Source organism: Electrona antarctica, assembly GCF_951216825.1.
Source record: "Electrona antarctica genome assembly, chromosome: 11".
Classification (NCBI taxonomy): domain Eukaryota; kingdom Metazoa; phylum Chordata; class Actinopteri; order Myctophiformes; family Myctophidae; genus Electrona; species Electrona antarctica.
The window spans coordinates 39,290,796-39,313,130 of NC_136792.1; the positions used below are offsets into that span (position 1 = coordinate 39,290,796).

Here is a 22,335-nt window from a genome sequence, read left to right on the forward strand (position 1 = left end):
ATATATATATATATATATAGAGAGAGAGAGAGAGAGAGAGAGGAAATGACAGTGAATTTGAAAAGGTGTCCGCATGTCCTGTGGAGCAAATCTGTCTGTCTTCCAGAGTCTCGGTTCACCAGCTGATTATAACGCCAAAGATCAAATCGGCAGCTGCGTGTAGTCAGCTCAGCCAACCGGCAAAAACCTATAGCGCAAGAAGAGACTGAAACCTAATTTATGCTTTGTTGGTTGGCAATGTGTCACTTGGCAATGGCATACTGTACATCATCATGTATTTTCAACTGGAAAAGACTCAACACCTTTGTCACCAAAGCATAAATTAGGCCCAGCTCACGGTAGGATTAAGCTGAAAACAAAGGATGCATGAACGGTATAGCTACTTATACTGCGTGAGTGTGTTCTAGCCCATGCTATGTTGTCATTCTAGTTCTCATTTCACTTTAGCTATTTTTGAGTGTTGCAACGTCCCACTCCTATAGGGAGCTTTGTGTGTCTCTGGCTGGCTGGCTGTGTCCCTGTGTCTGAGCACGAAAATAGCGTTTGGTTGGTTTTCATCACCAAGTGTCTCTGTTGCGCAGCCTAACACACACACACACACACACACACACACACACACACACACACACACACACACACACACACACACACACACACACACACACACACACACACACACACACACACACACACACACACACACACACACACACACACACACACACACACACACACACACACACACACACACACACACACACACACACACACACGGGAGGGAGGAGTAGGCCGAGTTTCATGGCCAGACTGCGCTGAAATTATGCCATTACTGACTTTGGTTGAACTTGTAAATTTATATTTGCAAAGTCCATCAGGGCTTGTTCCAGATGTCTGACTGAGGGACCCAATTCAGGATGGTTTGGGTTGTTTAGAGGGACAGGACACACAGAGTTCCTGGTTGTTTAGAGGGACAGGACACACAGAGTTCCTGGTTGTTTAGAGGGACAGGACACACAGAGTTCCTGGTTGTTTAGAGGGACAGGACACACAGAGTTCCTGGTTGTTTAGAGGGACAGGACACACAGAGTTCCTGGTTGTTTAGAGGGACAGGACACACAGAGTTCCTGGTTGTTTAGAGGGACAGGACACACAGAGTTCCTGGTTGTTTAGAGGGACAGGACACACAGAGTTCCTGGTTGTTTAGAGGGACAGGACATTATTTTGGCACAACATTCTGACTTGACCTTGGAGGTGCCCTAATTCAGTGGTTCCCAAACGTTTTGTACTTTTACACACCCACTTCTGCATCCTGACCGAAGGAAAGAGGGGGCACTTAGTGTACTGTATTTATAGCATCCTTTTCCCCTCTACACCAAGTCTTTTTGCAGAAAATAGCCGATCTACAAGTTCACAACGTTGTCTGCTTATATCTTCTTGAGTTGAACTGTACATGGGCTAGCTGTTTTAGGCGCCTAGTACGACATGCCTGGAATTGGGAGTCTATGGTTTTAGTGGTGTAAGAAAAACTGTGGAAATGCCAATACTTTTGTACTTTTACTCAAGTAACCTTTTTTATACCATACTTTTACTGGTAACAGAGTATGTCTATGGTATTGATACTTTTGCTGATCACTTCACCACTTTTCAACCTTCGTTGCTGTTGGGAGGAAACTCATAACTCCATTTTTTAGGTTTTTGATTTTTTTTTGGCATATATCAGTGCTATTGAGCACCCTTTACGTCTGTGTGTTGTTTCGAAAATATTGAACCAATGGAAAGTAGTAAAAAGTGCTTTGGACAAAACCTCTTAACTCCATTAGACCCTCAAAATGTCTGCTAAAGCAACTAACTCCACCACCTCTCCCCCTCTCATGGAAGTAATTGACAATATATAAAGTTACAACACCAACTTTGATGAGGCTGTCTTGCTTTGTTTTAAAAATATAAGGTTTTCTTATAATTTCCTGAAAAATGAACATTTTGGAGTTATGAGGTTTCCTCCCGACAGCAGAGATATAATTTGTCCTCACAAATGTTAATGATAAAATACCACAATTTTCCCCCTGCTCAGTCTGTGTCTCATGGGAGGGCTGTGGGCAGTTCAGAAACCCGTCCACCAGTGACATCATCGTTAGGCAGATTTCTTTTAAACAATAATTGTTTTAAATATATTTAGATATTTATTATGGCTTCCATTATCACATTACAACTTTTCAGGAATAGAAAGCCTGCCATTTCTATTAGCTTGGATTCCCACCAATGATGATGTCATTGGTGGACGTCGTACATAATTAACATAACCGCAATGTAGACGCAGTAAAGTTTTATATCGTTCGCAAACTTAGGCGGGGAACAGCCCGCGACGTCCTCGTGTACCCAGTCCCTGAACTGCCCACAGCCCTCCCATGAGACACAGAATGAGTAGAAAAAAACTTTCATCATGAACATTAGAGGGGACCAATTATATGAAGGTGAGTACTTTTGAAATCCCAGAGGTGTGCATTGAGCCACATCAGAGACCAAATGTTTTTATAATCGTCTCCAGATTGCCTGATCTGCATGTGTACAAGAGGACAGGCAACGCGACCCCCAATTTATACAAATATTTTTTGAAATCTCGAAGGGAAAAATTAATGGCCTATATTTGAGTGACAAACAGGTTGAAAAACAGGCAAAAGGACACGCACATCCACAACCTAATAGGCTGGGTGCTGGGTCAAAAACAGTGATAGTTCAAGAGAAAAGAGTTTTCTGCTCCCATATATATTTACTTCAAGTATTTCAAGTACGTGGTGTACCATGTACCATATATATTTACTTCAAGTACATGGTGTACCACGTACTTGAGGTAAATATATATGGGAGCAGAAAATGGTGTGTAAACTCTTTTCTCTTGAACTATTTTTGGCCTGCTATGGCCTATTGGGATTTGAACGTGGACAAAGTGACATACATATACATATGCACACAAACATCTCATTATAAGTGTTTTCATCGCTCCACGGCTGAAGTGATAATTATGTCAATATTTGCAGCAGCTGGGCCAAGAACTGTGAGCGTTGGCTACACTTATTGCCTTCTGCACACTGTCTGAATAATCTCTGAGCAGATGCATGTGGTGCCAGCCACCGCATGCTTGCACAGTTGCGCACACACACACGCACGCACACGCACACGTACACGCACACACACACACACGCGCGCGCATGCGCATGCACATTCACACACGCACACACACACACGCAGGTGCATACGTTGGTTAGACATACTAAGGCCTGACTCACACCTTTACATCTAGCATACAACATTGATGCATGCTTGTTGTATGAGAAGCAAGCTCGCAATGCATTTCCAATGGGAGTCACATGGTTTGACACAACATTTGTGTTGTATGGCTTTCGGCTGTGTTTCGACTGCCCCCCTCCCCCTCATACAACACAAATGTTGTGTCAAACCATGTGACTCCCATTGGAAATGCATTGCGAGCTTGCATCAGCTATACATCTCATACAACAAGCATACATCAATCTGTTGCGAAAGTGTGAGTCGCCCCTAATAGTCCGACAAACAATTAGTTCGACCGCACGCACGCACGCACGCACGCACGCACGCACGCACGCACGCACGCACGCACGCACACACACACACACACACACGCACGCCACGCCACGCACACATGAATATCTCATGTGAGATTTTCATGTTGGTGCTATAGCCATGTATCTGTTAAGGTGAGTGCTGCTAGTGCCAAATCTGCAAATTAGAGGAAATGTAATGTTTGAACCAAAGTTGACACAACGGAAGACATTTTCTCCCTCCCTGCTCACACAGACGTACAGCTGATCTGCTGCTGCAGATGATCTGTTTACTCTGCTATCTGTCACTGGGCCGGTGGTGGAAAGTAACTAAGTACCCTTATACTTAAGTACTGTACTTGTACTTGAACTACTTTTACTTTGCTGAAGTATTTCCAATTTCCAATATTTTTACTTCTGCTCCACTACATCACTGAGGCAAATATTATACTATTACTCCACTATATTTAGTTGAAAACTTTAGTTACTATAGTTAGGCCTCTGTAGATCTGTATCACTATTACAAAACAAACAGTAACCACTTCAGCCCTATAGTATATATAGTACATTACGGCCATTTCTACATAGCCAATCTACAAGCTCACAATGCAGTCTGCACAATGAGTACTTTATACTTTTGGTACTTTAAGTACATTTTGATTCCAATACTTTTGCACTTTTACTCAAGTACATTTTGAATTACGGACTGTAACCGAGTACCTCTACATTGCAGTATTGATACTTTTACTTAAGTAAAAGATGTGAGTACTTTTCCCACCGCTGGCGATGAGTTCCTGTTCTGGAGTGGATGGGGAACAGCACGCACCGTACTAGTGTGAAGTGTTTGAGTCATCAGGTGATGGATGGTTCGCTCTACTTTGGGGACCACAAGTTCAAAACAGGAAGGAGAATGTCTGTATGTCTGTCTGTCTGTCAGACATATCATAAACACATACAGTTGGGTGCCACCGATATTGTCCCTTATCATTTGACCCATTTAGGCCTGACCTCAACATTTTAAAAAATCCTTCTAAATCCTCCAGTTTTCTGAAATAAATATTTTCACGATTTTTCAAAAATAGCAGACCTACAAGCTCGTAGCGCGCCACTCGGTGGCGCGCTATGAGCTTGTAGATCTGCTATTTTTCAATAGCTAAATTATAACAATGTTTAAAACACCAAAAGGGGTTCCCGCCCAAAATGGGTTAACTGTCCTTTTGCGCAGATCACGCAAACCTCAGCAAAAAGAAAAGGACAATATCGATGGCCTCCAACTGTACATACCCTATTTTAATGAATAACTTTGTGCGCAGTTCGGTTGGCCAAGTCATAGAACGTCACGTATGCAGTGCCGTTCAATATGTCACTGACTTTACCTCTGCGTTTTCAACCCAGCTTTGCGGCTGTTCGCAGTTTCCCTTTCCGTGATGCGATGGACCGATTACTGACACAGCGCCCTGCACACAACTTGCCCAGCACGGGAAAAACATGGCCAGTGGCCAAAGATAAGTCGCTGTCTGCCTTCGTTGTAAAAAAATAAAATAAAATATGTGTGGCTTGAGGCTTCCCTGTGAATCTCTGCAGTGTCTTATTGATGATGTCAGTATTGCCCAAATACTGCAACGTGTATCTGGGAGTGCAGATGTGCCATTTGAGAACTCCACACGTCATGCCATTGTCAAGACATTGGATTGTCAATAAAATGTCTGAACAGAGGTAAATGCTATTCAGATTAATTTTAACAGTGAAAAGAAGTGTTGAAAACGGACACTTGTTTTCAGTAACAAAAGAGAAGAATTAGCAATAAGGCTACACAGTGAAAAGAACCTTGGGAAAACAAGTATTTCCAGAAAATAAATGGCGTATCTGTTTGAACATAGCGGCCAGAACCTCTAGTATATCTATCTATCTATAAATGCACCAAGTCTCTGTGTGTACGTACGTATGTACGACTTCGAGAACCGTTCGCCCCACCGACTTGAAATTTGACACACGTGTTCCACACCCCCACAGGGAGTGTAGTGCCCGGTGTCGAGTCCGTCGGATAGTTGTCCAGAACCAGCACAAAAGTCTCTGCCCGGGCTCTGGACCTGATCACCCCTATATCTCCATATATGGAGCTGGCCTGTTCTGACATCATTTTGACATCTGCATTTGGGCCATGCCTGTAAAGAACTCCATATATGGGCATAAAAGGGACACAGACATAATACCTGGGTGGGGCATACATTTCCAACTTGCATCGTTCCAAGTAGGCAGTGCCCAATGGGCACCGCTCTAGTGTATATAAAATGGACGGATGCTCTTTTGGACAGCTTGACCGTTAGGCGCCGCACAGTAAAACTTTTGTCTGGTACAAGGAATGTTTCCTCATATTACAGTATATATTACAGTATAATCAAGCAGGCCTGGCATCAGACAACATTTTCATCGCCTCAGTAATGAGCTGATATGTCTGGAGGTTTTACACTGAAATTCCGGGTTAACACGAATTCTATGCATGGAATTTAAATTCCCCACATGGTTCTTCTGATATCCCTCTGTCCCAGGCATTCTCCTTCTCGCTCACACCCTATTCATCCCAAATTCCACTTTCTCAAACATTATTTATTATTATAATTGTACAGTTATTTTCAGCGAATGACACAAATGTATGAACCTCACACTCCATGATGGAGGTGTCAGGTGCCTTTTTCTATACATTTTCTCTTTCTGGAACGTGGTTCTTATGCTTTGTCCATGCATCCCCGCTCCCACCCCAGAACAGTGGTTTAACGTAGTACATTGCCCTTTGCCCTCGCCCCGCACTATTAAGCTCGAATTGCACCTCTCTAAAACTATTTTGTTGTATATTTATTGAAGTTAAAAAAATAAATAATAATAATAATAAAAGAATACTATAATAATAATAATTTTCCTACTACAAGGAAAACATGCACATGTACATATGATACTATTTTTCTACTCTTGTTTGCTCGTTTTTGCACTCTATATTCTATTTTGTTTGCTGTGTTTTGCTGTTTTGATGTCGTATTATATTTTTGCTGCTGCATTGTCTGAAGGAAGCCAAACAAAAATAAGTTTTACTCTTATGTACCTGTACACAAGATGTAACAATAAAGCACAACCTTGACCTTGACCTTGAGGTAGCCTATTTGTACTTACTGGAGTGTTTCCAATTTCCAATACTTTTACTTCTACTCTACTACAGCTCGGATCAAAATATTGCACTTTTACTCCACACTCCACCACATTGGAGTTTGATTATTATCACAAAACATTAATTTAAACCTCTTAATTTCTACAAGCTCACAATGCGTCGCGATGCACTGTGAGCTTGTAGATCTGATATTTTTGAAAACATGAAATGGGACATTCTGCACAATGAGTACTTTCTACTTTTGGTACTTTACATACATTTTGATGCCAATACTTTTGTACTTTTACTCAAGTACCTTTAGGATTCCAGACTTTTACTTGTAATGGAGTCGTTCTATATTGCAGTATTGATACTTTTACAAAAAATACAAAACATAAAGAAGTAAAGAAAAGAGGAAAGGAGGGGGGGGGGGGGACCACTTGTGTGTGCGCACAGCCACCGGTTTACACGACACACGTACAATGCATAGGCCTATGCGTTCACCATTCTCTAGTTCAAATATCGCTCATCTCTGGGACTACCGTCAGGGTTTTTACATGGTCCATGAAGGGCGTTTTTTTTGAGTGGTGCAAACCACTCCAACAACCAGCTTTGTCTGTATCTATGTTTGTGTACCTGTGTACGTGTCCGTGCACAGGTGAGCATGGTTACTATGGTCACTGACATTACGTCAGACCACAGCTGATCAGGCTATATAAGACCTTGCACCACTCAGTTCACACAGGTGTGATTTTTCTTTTACTTAAGAAAACACTTTGAGTACCTTTTCCACCACTGCCCCCGGCCCTCCATCTTATTCCTTTCTCCACATCACCTCACTCCTCTCTGTCCTCTTATTCTAAGCTTCCTCTGTCCTTCTATTCTCCATGCGTCTCTGTGCAATAACGTTAGGGACCAAACAAACCCATTTCTCTCTGCAGTGTCATCACAGGCTCGGCTGTGATTGATAGGCTGTGTAAACCAGAAAAGGCTGTGAAGGAAGAATTTGAGAGGCGGAGTATAGCGATTTGTCACGAGGACATCTGACATGCAGCGCCGTTGGGAGGACAGACAGGCCACATCTGTTCCCTCTCACATAAACCTTCTCTGTGATTCATAGAGTGTGGACAGAGGCGAGAGAAAATGACACGTCCATGGTTCATTTGCACAAAAAGCAGTGTGGACTAACTACAGTTAGTGCTGAATTTACTTGAAGAAAACACGATGTTGTGACAAGAAAAAAGTCCTGGATTTATAGCAGGGCTGGGCAGCTTTGACGATAGAGAGGGCCACTATAGCACACTCACTCCAGATGGGCCACATTGTATATTACTGTCGCATAGCAAAAATAGCCGATCTACAAGATCAAGTAGTCATGAGCTTGTAGATCAGCTATTTTTGCTATATTTGAAATCCTGAATGATTTCCTGAATGATTAATACACTCACTAAGCTACTAATTTAGATTGAAGTAATTAAAGCGTTTGGAATTGTAACAGCTGAAATCAATAATATATCAGTATTCTGACATTAACCTGGGGGCCACATTAAGTGAAGGTGAGGGCCGCATGTGGCCCCCGGGCCGCCAGTTGCCCATGCATGATTTGTAGGGTAAAATGCACTGAACTGTTGAAGCAAGGACATCCTAAATGTTGCTTGTCTTTTCATGCTGTTAGTTGAACAAAAGTAAGAGTGAAGGACAGTCGAGCCTTGGTGCACAAATGTCTGAATTTTAAATAGCTGAAAAATCACGGGTTGCAGACATCGGCACGTCCTTCTGATGTGTGTGGATTTGTGCCTGAGGCGTTCACTAAACTACTCTGTATTTCAGTGCCACATATTGGCTTGAATCTTTATGCATGTACGCATACGCACGCAACGCACGCACGCACGCACACACACACACACACACACACACACACACACACACACACACACACACACACACACACACACACACACACACACACACACACACACACACACACACACACACACACACACACACACACAGTTATTATTATTTTTTTAAGAATGTTGGAAACACACTTTCACACAGTTGGGTGAGTAGCTGTCATCTGCAATCCTTATGGACCAATTTGGTTCCATTTGTACAATTTGATTTGATTTCAATTATTAACATTCAGTATTTGAATGGGTAAGAAGTAGAGCACTGCAGTAGGATTTGGATCCTGCATGTCCCGTGGTGGGACCCAGTTTAAATTTGGAGAGAGCAGGCAGTTATAATTTGCTGCAGGCTGGAATGGCTTGTCAAAACTAAATCCTGGGATTTAGAACTAACCAGAAGGCTGGAGTCAACAAAACAAAGAAAAGGATCAAACAGTTGTTACTCACAAAGACAGAATCAAATTTAGCTTTTTTTAGTTGATATAAATGTGCTAAAGTATTGATCTACATCTGACTGGTCACAGTCTGCTCTGCTTTTTTCCTGGAAATTTTAAACAAGATGCTGTTGTTGCTCTTTGCAGTAGAGCAGTGGTTTTCAACCAGTGGTCCGGGGACCACCAGTCCCCCTTGAGGGGGTTCCAGGTGGTCCCCAGTTAAATGATGGAGAGTTGGTAACCCAATGGACCCTTATTAGATCTTTAACTTTATGTTACGTACTCAAGAGTTAGATTATTGTTAAATATCTGCATCACTTCATTTAAGAAGTCTACACATTTAGAGAGAATGTAGAAGAATTGTTATTTTGATCAACGTTTGCCTCATGTTATCTCTCCTGTGGTACCATTGATGTGCACATCAATACAGCATGGAATTGTGGACAAAATCTTACCCAACGACAACAAAATAGAATCTGAGTCTCTGAGTCTCTCCGAGAGAGACTTGGAGTAGAGTCGCTGCTTCTTTGCCTGGAAAGGAGCCATCTTAGGTGGTTCGGGAATCTGGTTAGGATGCCTCTCGAGTGTCTCCCTAGGGAGGTCCTCGAGGCACGTCCCACTGGGAGGAGACCCCCGGGCAGACCAAGGATGAGATGGAGGGATTACATCGACTCAATGACCTTGGAACGCCTCGGGATCCCCCAGGAGGAAGTTACTAATGTTGCTCTGGAGAGGGAAATCAGGAGCTCTCTGGTGGAGCTGTTGCGACCCACGACCCGACTACGGATAAGCGGTTGAAGATGGATGGATGGATGGAACTAAATATTCTAAGTCTTTGGTCTGAGAGGCTAAATCTCATCAAATTGTGGTCCGTGGCTCAAATGCTGAATAAATAATGAAAAGGGTTGAAAACTGTTTTCATTAGCAGTAGAGACATTTAACCATGTATGTGACTTCCTTTCCAGGGAAGACAGTTTGTTGACGTAGGCCTACTGTAGCGGCTAAATGGCATAATAGTTTTCTTCTATCTTTTTTGGCGAAAGGGCCTTTCAGTGTGGAGTTTGCATGTTCTCCCCGTGTCCCCTATAGGGTAGGTAAAACATGCAGTAATCCTGGTCTCTAAACTACCTCCCCCTGGCCAGCCGGGACGCCTGACGGAGGGGAAAGGAACTGGTCGGAATAACGTGTTCCTTCCACGCGCTACGTCCGGCCAGGGAAACTCCCCCCGTCAGGTGAAAAGAAGCAGCTTGGAATCCTCATGCATAGAAGGAAGCATGAGGTCAGTCTGCTGCCCCCCCCCCCCAGGTTGGCAGAGGAAGTGTAATGCCCAGGATTACATTAAATAATTGACACTGGGTGAATAAATGGGTTGCAAAATCATGGGATAAAAAATAATAATAAAATAAATAGTGATCATCTTTTATGTAACATTTGCCCCATTAAATGGGTAGATGTTACATAAAAGATGATCACTGTGTCTCTGGCCGTGGTGCTGAATTGGTCACGCACGCGCACGCACGCACACACACACACACACACACACACACACACACACACACACACACACACACACACACACACACACACACACACACACACACACACACACACACACACACACACACACACACACACACACACACACACACACACACACACAGTCTCTATAACCCCATCCGTTCAGCTTACTGGAAATTGTGCCAATTCACTGCTATATTTAACTTTGGCGTCATGTGTGAACGTGCAGTGATTTTGAATGCCTTCTTCTTATATCCAGCCATACTGTACAAGTGTAAACACAGAACGCATCCTGTACTGCCATGACGTTGCTTACAGCAAAACACAACTGTTGTTTTGCTGTATGAGAAGCAAACATTTCTTTACATGAATGGAGGGGTGTTGAACTACAATGCGAGAGAGACCGGGACTGTTTACTGGGTCGAGTGAGCATGGTTTTATAGTGAGAGAGAGTGTGACAGCAAGGCTGCCTTACCTATCTACCTGCAAAAAAGGTTCAATGACCAAAATGCTTCAGAGCAATGCTAATTTTTGAACACATTCCCCGCCGTTGATGTAGATCTACTGAACGTCAAATGGTCCTTTAAAGTAGTTTCTCATAGTTCGCAGTCATAATGCTATACATTAGCATTGGGTTGCTACTAGGCAATGAAGTAAACAGAACATGTACCGTAAGCAAATGTACCGTAAGCAAAACATCTTTTCAGAAGATCGAAACATGTTGGCAGTTAGAGGAAAACTCGGCTTTGGCGAAAAACAAACAAACAAAAAAACAACAACGTCAGAAGCAGAACTACCTCAAGTAAGCAACTCTGGGCTGTTCAAAAACAATGTTCTTCTCTCTAGGTTCACTTTGACGTCATACCGGTATTATCTTTCCACTCGTTCCATCTGTTCTTGTTCCGAGACACAAATAATAATTCTAGCAATGCCTCCTTCACAATTGCAACAAAGAATAAACCTCCCTCCCCTATTGTCCATATTTACAACGCATGAGCAAGAACTAATAGGCGTGCTGAGCCGGAGTCCGACCCGCCATTCTCATTGCCTTTGTTCAACCACCTGATTGCCATAATACCGTTAGTCTTTTATACTCTCCATCTCCATCATGCGGAAATTGCAGGACAACATTGTGAGTGAATCTATATCTGAGCAAACCGAGCGTTTCTGCCTGCCTTGTGGCCACACTGACAACAGACTCTAAAAAGGATATATGAAGTGTTGTCTTTAGCAGGGTTTAGCTGATTTAGCTTTCAGCAGTGGCACAAACAAAAATCAATGCTGAAAGCATGGGAGGCTATAGATGAACAAATTAAGGTGTTGTGATGGTAGAACACTAATCATTACAGGACCAGGAGGTTCAAGTCCAAATCCCCAGACATGCCACGACTATCTGAATTGTAGAAACACAAATAAGAGGTTTGGGATGTCACTGAGTAAGACTATGATGTCACTGTGTGTAACCCCACCCCAATGTGCACGTTTGCCCCAAACATTTTGATATAACCTATTAAGACCTGAGACCAGATTCAGATTCTTCTAAATCATGACAGTTTTCTGAAAAAACTATGTTTCTATGTCAGTGGACCAACCTTTTCAAGGACCACCAATGTATTTGGCTGCCGACCCGCATCTCAACATAATTTGTTACATGCCGGTACCCCACAGAACAGAAGCAAAGATTTGAGTTAAAACGTTCGCTGGGAAAGAATATGTATTCAAAGATTTACACACATTTTAACGACTTTTTAATCTAATCTAAATGTCCCTGCAAAAGTTGCTAATATACAGTAAGTCCCATTTAACATTTGGTTAGGTGGCAGTGGGACTGGGCAACATGTCCTATTACACAGTGGTTCCCAAAGTGGGTCCCTGAGGGAGTTCCAGGGGGTCCGCAGCTGATACTTAGGAACCAAATGGACCCTCATGGGTCTGTAACTCTGAGAGTGTACAAATGGAACCAAACGGAACCGTTACTCAAGAGTTAAATTAACCTTGATTTTACTATCTAAATTGGGGGTCCCAGAGATAGAAATGCCATTAAATGGGGGTCCGTAGACTAATGCATGTCAAACTGGGGGTCCTTGAAATTAAACAGGGTGAGAATCACTGCTAGAGCCGTAAAAATCTTCTTATGGGGGTCCCTGGCATATCTTTTCAAATGGGGGTCCGCAGTGGTCCGCGGGATAATTAGTGTCAATTTGGGGCTCCTTGACATGCTATAACTGCTATAACACATCCTGCCACTGCCTTAAGATGTCCACTAGGGGTTGGCAAAAGGGCCTTTCTGTGTGGCGTTTGCATGTTCTCTCCATGTCCCCTAGGATAGGTACCCTCACAAAATAACATGCAGTTATCCTGGTGTCTAAACTGCCTCCCCCTGGCCAGCCGGGGCACCTGATGGAGGGGAAAGGAACTGGTCGGAAAATGTGTTCCTTCCACACGCTACATTCAACCGGGGAAACTCCCCCTGTCAGGTGAAAAGTAGTCCGTTGCTCTCCCCAGGTTGGCAGAGGGAGTGTAGCGGCCAGGATTACATTAGATAATTGACACTGGGTGAAAAAAATGGGTTACAAAAATCGTGGGATAAAAAAATCACACCTGTGTGAACTGAGCAGTGCAACTATACATTTATTTATAGTTACTGTACTGCGTTCTGTATACTGTATTGTAGTGTACTGTGCTCTCTACTGTCCATGTTTTCCACAAATAATCAGAGAAATTAGTTACTGTGTGGGGGTCCCCAGGGGGGTCCCCGGAACATCCAGACCCCCAGGAACGCACCCAGGGCTCTTACTTTAATTACTTTGTGTTGCAGCTGTCTGTGCTCAGACACGTACGTACAGGGACAGACATAGGGACACACATAGCTGCGTAATGCACCGCTCACAAAGATGTCCACTAGTGACCTCCGCTACTCACTGAGCTGTATGTTATGAGCTGTGCTATATGTATACATAAAATGCTATCTAAATTACATAAGTTGAGCCTTTCCATACGCCTGTAGGGTTGTCAAGGCTATAGGGCAAGTACTGCGGGTTAAGATGGAGTCTAAAGAGGTGAGTTTTTTAGAGGCGCTAGCCCAGCCTATGTCCAGCTTTTAGTCTGTGTGTAAACACAAACTTTGTCCTAACACAAACATTAAAAGCTGGACATAGGATGTGAATGGCCGGAATGTGAGGATGTATACGATGATGTATGATGATAAGAGCGCCCCTCAGCTCACACGGGTGTGTGTGTGTTTTTTTAGACTACGGTGGACGATTTGGAGTACTCACTGTGGTGCAGCTACCATGGGTGTCATCCTCCAGAAGAGCCAGTCTGCAGAGGACCTTCTCATTGCTCAGCCAGTAGTCTGAGGAGTCGTCGTTGCTGCACAGCACCTACAATATACCACCTGTTAATTAATACTACAACACCTGAAATACAACACCCGTTAATATACCACAGCACCTACAATATAACACCCGCTTCCAATGTTATCACCCCATAATCACCTGCAATACAATACCAATATGTTCCTTATCAGACCATGCAAGTAGACGACTAGGAAACGTGGAAATGACTGCCGCCGAAGCGAAAACATCGTGAAACTGTGCTATACAACAACTTTGCTTTATGTTTACTTACGTGGTCGGTTAAAGGGCAAGACCACTTTTTGAGAGGTTTGGGTTGTTTTCTTACCTTATTATGGGCAAACTAGTCCATTCCATGAGTTATTTCGCTCCGCTGTGTTGTTTATTAGCAATTTAAGAAATAAAAAAGTCGCTCATTGACTTCCATTGTAACGGGGAAACAGCTCTCAACGTCACTCTTTTAGCACATGAACCAAAGCAACAAAAGCTGATTCTGACAGTTATGTCATGACATCAGGTTCATCAGGTTCACTCATGCGGTTTTATTTTAAATTTTGTCTTGTTTTGACTAATTTGTGTAGAAAGAAGATCCGGTAGGTATGCCTACGCCGACCGAATCACTGCTGTTTGCGTTGAGTAAAAAACTATCTGATTGGACCAAAACTGTACACCCAGTCACCCACTCCTGAAGCGTATTATTGGAATGCTGTTGAGCCACGACGGGGACGTAAACAAATGGATTTGATCTCGTCCGCTTGTCACTAAAAACATACACAATCGACGTGTTTGAGTTTGAGGGAGACACTTTAGAAGAAGTGTCTGTGTCTGGGAAACGAAACCTCGCAAGATGTCACCGCGAGAGTTGGGGACACCGTAGTACTGCTTCAGTATATCTCCGACTAAAATAGTAACTTTATAAATCTATCTTAAAAGACGAAAATAAAACCGCATGAGTTTTCCTGATGTGATAAAAGAGTGACTTTGAGAGCTGTTTCCCCGTTACAATGGAAGTCAATGGGATGGTATTTGTACTTATTAAATTGCTAATAAACAACACAACGGAGCGAAATAACTCCCCAAAATAAGGTAAGAAAACAACCCAATCCTCCAAAAAGTGGTCTTACCCTTAAAGACTGAGGTTAGGGTTAGATTTATAGGGTTAGTAATAGGGTTACTAGTCGGACAACGCAACCAACGTCACACGCACACGCACACGCGCGCGCGTGCACATGCACGCGCGCTCACGCCCACGCCCATTGTCTCTATGTTTTGCCCTGTTGTGGTTGAAATTAATTGACCTTTCTCCTGGACCTGTGTCAGAGGTACATACATAGAGATGATCAATACTCACTCAGCTAACTAGACACACAGACTGTCATGTATAAACTATTGTTATTTATCGCCAAGGAGAGCACTTTTACTGTCGTGAAGCCTTTAGTTTAGGCCCTAAAAGTGCTCTACTTGGCGATAAATAACAATAGGGTGAAAGGTGAACTTCCCATTGCAATCGGAACTGCACTCACTCCCAATCTTCCGCCGTAGTCTGAAATCCCACCTCTTCAGCCAACAGCACTGCCGTATCACTTGCCTATAGCCTCAACGACCTTGTCATTTTGATAGCATATTATGTAGACATAGCATTCTATGAGACTATCAGGACAATGCCAAAGGCATCAAGAACTGCCAGCCAGCAAACTGGTGCTCTGGGAACTAACACACGGGCATCGATCACGAGGACGTCCCACACTAAAGTACAGTATGTGGATGTACTCAAGAACGATGCAGGGGCGCAAAGTACCAATGAACTGGCCAGATGAATGGAGAACCGAGAGACTACAATATTGTAGTTATTACATAACACTCATCGTGTCCATTATGCTGTATATATTTATAGTGCTAATCCGTGCCCTTGTTCTCGACTCGTCCCCTCTGAGACGGGCCATCTGTGCACATGGCCAGACTCCACTGATCTCACCCGGGAACATTAAATCATAATACTGTGTATACTGTTTATATATGATACTGTTCTCACCATGCAGGGGACATTATATCATAGAGCACTGTTCCCCATAGGCCCATTTGTGGGTCGCGGACACAATTTTATGGGTCCCTTTATTTTTGTTTCCTACATTTTGTTTTTCTTACATTTTGTTTTCCTTACATTATTGTTTCAAATCATTAAAAAAAAACATTCCCAAAATTAGAAAATATGTTTCATGATTTTTTTTTTTTTTTACTGTAATTTCATGAATAAATCAAAGAAAAATCTAAGAATCTCCATAAATTAAAAACAAACAAATATTATTATCTATCTATAAATGTACTAAGTCTCTCTCTCTGTGTGTGTGTATGTGTGTGTGTGTGTACGTACGTCTGAAATCAACATAACTTGAGAACCATTCATCCCACCGACAGGGAGTGCAGGGCCTCTGCCCGGCCCAGACTCCATATTTGGGCATGCCTGACAAAGAATTCCATATATGGGCTTAAAAGGGGAAACAGCTGACATCACCTCTGACAACACTCCATATTTGAACATGCCTGACACACGCATTCCACACCCCCACAGGGAGTGCAGTGCCCGGTGTCCAGTCGGTCAGACCCACGGTTGTCCAGAAACTCCCCAAAAGGTCCTCTGCCCGGGTTCTGGACAGGGCCCCTGCCCAGGCTCCCCATATGGAGCTGGACTGTTCTGACATCATTCTGACGTCGGCACAGACTCCATATTTGGGCACGCCTGGACAAAGAACTCCATATATGGGCATAAAAGCGACACAGACATAATAACTGGGTGGGGCATACATTTCCAACTTGCATCGTTCCAAGTAGGCCAGTGCCCAACGGGCACGGGTAGTGAAAATAGCCAATCTACAAGCTCACAATCTCTACAAGACAATCAAAGCACCACGTTGTGAGCCTGTAGATCTGCTATTTTCACTAGTTTGGGTCCCGGGCAAACGTCTAATCTCTCTTTTGGGTCACAAACTGAAAAGTTTGGGAACCACTATCATAGAGCACCATGGACCTCAGGCCCGATTATAAGAAAGATGTCACAGCGTGTTTTTCTACAACATACAGCAGTGGTGCTCATTCAAATCCCAAATGAATATGAAGTTGGCCGCAGACCCCATCTGAAAATACTTTGTACCCGAACTCAGGACTCCTGGATTGCTGCCCTCCACACTCTCCTATCAGGTCGTTGAGCTCTGCAGTGTTGTTAGCTATAAGCTGTCGCGCTGCAGTACACTACGTAACTCTTACGGTTAAAATTAACTTCTATCTGTCTGTCTCTGTGGCACTGGGAGATGATTACTATATAGTACCGGTGTAATCAATGCACCGGACCCCAGGGCCTGTCAGGCTGTTAGATTATATTAGACTGTACCATCATGGCTGTGTCTCCCTGGCACCCTAGAGGAGAGTGTATTAAAAACCATCTGGAAGCCTCAGACACTGACTGACGAGTGATTATGAATCCCACCGCAGTTCTAGGAAAGCCCTGCTGTGATTGGCCAGTAGTCGCGGTGATTGACAGTTTTTTTACAACTATGCCTAAACCTAACCCTAAACCTATAACCTCAGTAAAACTATGCCTGCACAGGAGCCAATCAGACACAAGGTAAGGCGGGTCCTGGATCGGCACTACGGAACGATCCTTCCGCACTTCTGCTTGACTTCCGCCTTGCAGTGGTCGCTCCAATGAACTGCAGCGGGCAATGAGGCATCTTGGTTTTTGAGGGGCGCTAGCCTCTCCTATGTCCAGCTTTGATGATTTGTGCAAACACAAACACTGTGTTAACACAAACATTGAATGCCATTGACAATGAATGGCCAGCTTTGTGTGCTTGTGTAAACACAAACATTGAAGACGAAGGTGAGGACGCAAATTGTGATTGGCCTGAATGAGATGATGTATGATGATAAGAGCGCCACTCACTTCACACGGGTGTGATTTTTATATCTATGGGTAGAATGGCTGGTGTATGACAGACAGACAGACAGACAGACAGACGTGGATAAACAAGCGGACACGACGTACACATAATGAAGAGTGAAATGTCTGTCCATACATGATACGGATGGACAGACAGATGTGCTTCACGCACACGCACACACACACACACACACACACACACACACACACACACACACACACACACACACACACACACACACACACACACCCTAGCTGACCTGAAGGGTGTCCTTACCTTCTTACAGGCAGTGACGGAGGACCCCACCGTTTTGCCGTCTGTGCTGCATCCCTCTGGCTCGGTGGATTCTGAGCCTTCATACATGGCAGATGACTGGAAGTTACTGCAAGAAAGACATATGGATTCTGAGCCTTCATACTGTACATGGCAGATGACTGGAAGTTACTGCAAGGAAGGAGGACATACGGTTCTGTCGGAACGCAGCCTCCTTAACAATCATCATTAGACCAGTGGTTTTCAACCTGTTTCATATCAAGGTCGAATATTTATAGGGGATTTGAGCCATGCACGGACCGCCATTTGATGACATTTGTAAGCATAAAATTAAATCAGGGACCCGTAAAGATCTAATAAGGGTCCATTTGCTTACCAACTCTCCATCGTTTAGCTGGGGACAGCCTGGAACCACCTTGAGGGGGTTCCAGACGGTCCCCAGCAAAATGATTTGCTATTGAAAAGAAGTGTCCAGCAGAGGAACTCTATCTATTCAGGGAATCTGATTAGAATTAACAGATGAGACCATGGCAGCGGTGGCCGAACGGATTGCGGAGCGGTCTTGATACCGGAAGGTCGCCAGTTCGAATCAGCGGTCCGACACGTTAAAATTACCACCGCTGAAGTGCCCTTGAACAGGCATTGAACCACTATGATGAAATGTTCTATGAGCAGGGCCTGGCTGGAAACAAGTTCTTGAGCTTAGCCCAGATACCCTGGGTAAATATAGTAATCATTTCATTTCATGGAAAATGCCCCCCTTTCTCACTGACAATGTTCTGTTGCTGACAATCTACTGAATTGCCAATGGCAGGACATGTGAAGTTCTCAAACGGCACATCTGTACATGTATTTACTTTTACCAAAGGGGAATGCTGAACAACAGTATTCACCGCCCTGTCGCATTTCTTCCAAGAACATGTAATCAAATAGAGATGCAGCCAGCCATGCCGATGCCGTATTGTGGATGATATTGAACACGCATGGGCGAACACACACATCCAGCTATCTGATGCTATACGTCAAACTGCTCCCATAAGCTTTCAGGCCAGTGTGATATCAGAAGGGTTCAGTCTGAGGTCGCCTGGCTAGGGCTCCAAGGTTAGGTGCCTCGAAAAGCTCATTCATTTAAGGCTGACTTGGTGGAATCATGTGCACTGTCCTGTGTTATATCTGCTGCCAAGGGACAATACTGTAAATTTACAACGATGTAATGTAAGATGGCGATTCATCTCCTAATCCTATTGCAGTAGCAATAGTTCAGCTCCCGCCACCGTTCACTTCCATTCTATTTCGTAAAAGAAGAACCCCTCCCAAAAACAGCAATGGTGGAGGTGCTCGCGCAGATCGGACTATTGACTACCTAAGAGTCTTTAGAGGCATTCATAATTTAGACGCGCGGTCAACGGGAGTTGCTATTGAGCCACTAAACACGGTCGCTTTGTTCATCCACCGCGATCTGTGCTAGCCTGGATCCAGCCCAAAGACCCCGCCCACTCAGTGGACTGCATCTCTTGGTCTGGTGTTGCACTGTGAACCTATAATTTCTTCTGTACAAAAATGTATTATCCAATGAGAATCGGTGGTGGGGGTGGGTCTAACGAACAACCAATCAGCGCCGAGTCCCGTTTTCAGCGTCATCACGCAGAGCAACACACAGAGGAAGGAGGGAAAAACAACACCAATGGCTACTGGTTGAGGGAAATTCTAATCCCCTCCCCCTTGAAATCGCTCAGACAGGAGACAATGTCAGACTGAAGCTTCAAGAAAGCTACAGTCTGATAATCAGGCTAGATCTGTGCTGGAATTCTCATAAAAAGAACCTGTTTTTCAATGCATTGAGGCTGAAGGGAAAGCCAATTGAACACGGAGCTGCCGATCGACCGAGAGCTTTGATATGCGGTAAGCCAACGTTATATGTTTATCATTAAATAGAACGCTAAATAAGTTAAACACGTCTATGGCGCAGTGGGAGGTCCTGAATAATCAGTTAAATCAATCAGTGTTCTATGAGTTAACACCTGGAACGCATCTGTGTCACCTTAGGGTTTAACCACTTTAACCATTTTTTTATACTTTATTGAAAAATATCAGATATACTGTACAAGCTCATAGCGCTACGAGCTTGTAGATTGCTATTTTTGAAAAGTCATGAAATAAGTCTTTGAATATACATTATTTCGCAGCAAAAGTTTTTAACTCATGTCTTTGCTTCTGGGGCGCAACATATTTTCCGATGCAAAGCAAAGCAAAGCAAAGCAAAGTTCTTTGTTTACCCAGTGTAAGTGGACTAAGCTCGAGATGCTTGTTTACAGCCACGCCCTGCTCATAGAACATTTCATGGTTGGGGTTCAATGCCTTGCTCAAGGGAACTTCAGCGGTGGTAATTTGAACGTGCCGGTCCGGGGATTCGAACTGGCGACCTTCCGGTATCAAGACCGCTCCGCAAACCATTCGGCCACCGCTGAATACATACAGTTTTTGGGGTCCTTGACATGAAAAGGTTTGAGAACCACTGACTGACACAGTAACTAGGCCTTTCAGAAAACTGTCATGATTTAAAAGACATGTAGAATCTGGTCTCAGGTCTCAATGGGATGATAATACAGTATGATGATATTATTCCTAGCTGTGAGTGACTATACACTCTGACATCTGACCAAGGGATTTGTACGAGGATGTGTGTAATTGTGTATAATACAGCCTACATTTTGTTTTGTTGTTGCTGGATGAGATTAGTGAATATCGTGGCTCTCTCTCTGGCACGCATCCATCACAAGAACAGCATCCATTAGCAAATTGCTGATCTTTAACCACCACCATATCATTATAGATGAAAAGTGTCAACGTTTATTTTTATTTTTTCAAAAATAGCTAGCTCACATATTATGCGAGCTTGTAGGCTCTTTTTGTTGCTCGACACCATCCAGCGAAAAAACAAGTGTAATAATAGGGGCATACGTTTTTAAATAAAGCTTGTTGTGTTGCAAAAACCCTTTAGAGTATCTTAAAATATAGCCATTTGAGTCTATATTTAATAAAAAATTAAAACCTGATGCTGTTGCTGTCTCCTGTATTGCTACATTTTCAATCCTTTTCATATCAAGGTCCATTATTTATTCAGCGTTTAAGCCACGGACCACCATTTGATGAGCTGTAGCCTCTCAGACCCCAAATCTAAAGAATTCTGTCCACAATGCCACGCTGTATTGGTGTTGGTACCATTAGGAGAGATAACAGGCAAACGTTGATCAAAATAAAACATCTTCTATATTTTCTAATTGTGTAGACTTCTTGTAAGTTTAATAATTGAACTCTTGAGGGTCCATTTGGTTTCATATTATACACTCTCAAGTGTTAAAGATCGATAAGGGTACATTTGGTTACCAACTCTCGAACATTTAGCTGGGGACCACCTGGAAGCCTTATCTGCCTACAGGTTCAATAGAATGTCCACATCATACAGATGTCTTTATCTGCACGCTTTTAATTTTTACATGTGCCTTTCCAACTCCCCCAAACCAATCCACATGAAGAGATATATGCTACCTATCAGATAATGTTGAATGGCACTAATTATATGCAATATGCTACCTATCAGATAATGTTGAATGGCACTAATTATATGCAATATGCTACCTATCAGATAATGTTGAATGGCACTAATTAGATGCAATATTTGTTTCAAAGAGGGGGGGGGGGCGCCTTGGATCCCCTTTGGCCCCATATGTGCCCTCAGTCCCATGCGCTCATTCTGTAGCTCCAAAATGTGTATTAGGGACTGAGGGCACATATGGGGCTAGATCTCTCTCTCACACACACTACACACAGTGACACACACACACACACACACACACACACACACACACACACACACACACACACACACACACACACACACTCACTCTGTGACGCGCGCACACAGAGAGAGAGAGAGAGAGAGAGAGACGCGCGGTCCTTTAGGTAATGTGTGTATGAGTACAGTTTAAGGACAGTTGTATTGATTTGTCACGCACAACATAAATGCATTTTTACTCGGATCAGATGAGCCAGCTGCCTGCATGAACTGACAAGTTAGTGCGCTCGCGTGCGCCGCCTTCCAACGCGATCAGACGTGAATAACCGACCCCGCAATCTACGCAAATGCATAGGATGCATTTCATTGTATGATAGCGTCCAGCTTTCCCCCATCCCAGCT

At 43.5% G+C, this 22,335-nt stretch overlaps 1 protein-coding gene across 1 annotated transcript in view; it reads right to left on the reverse strand.

The window, feature by feature from the left end:
- Positions 1 to 22,335, reverse strand: part of sphkap (SPHK1 interactor, AKAP domain containing) — a 50,177-nt gene that overhangs the window by 26,849 nt on the left and 993 nt on the right. Inside the window, exons 2-3 of the mRNA XM_079514339.1 lie at positions 18,141 to 18,246; positions 13,852 to 13,956 (exon numbers count right to left, since the gene is read on the reverse strand). Coding sequence (XP_079370465.1) covers positions 13,852 to 13,956; positions 18,141 to 18,246 — 211 coding nt within the window. The remainder of the gene's footprint in view (positions 1 to 13,851; positions 13,957 to 18,140; positions 18,247 to 22,335) is intronic.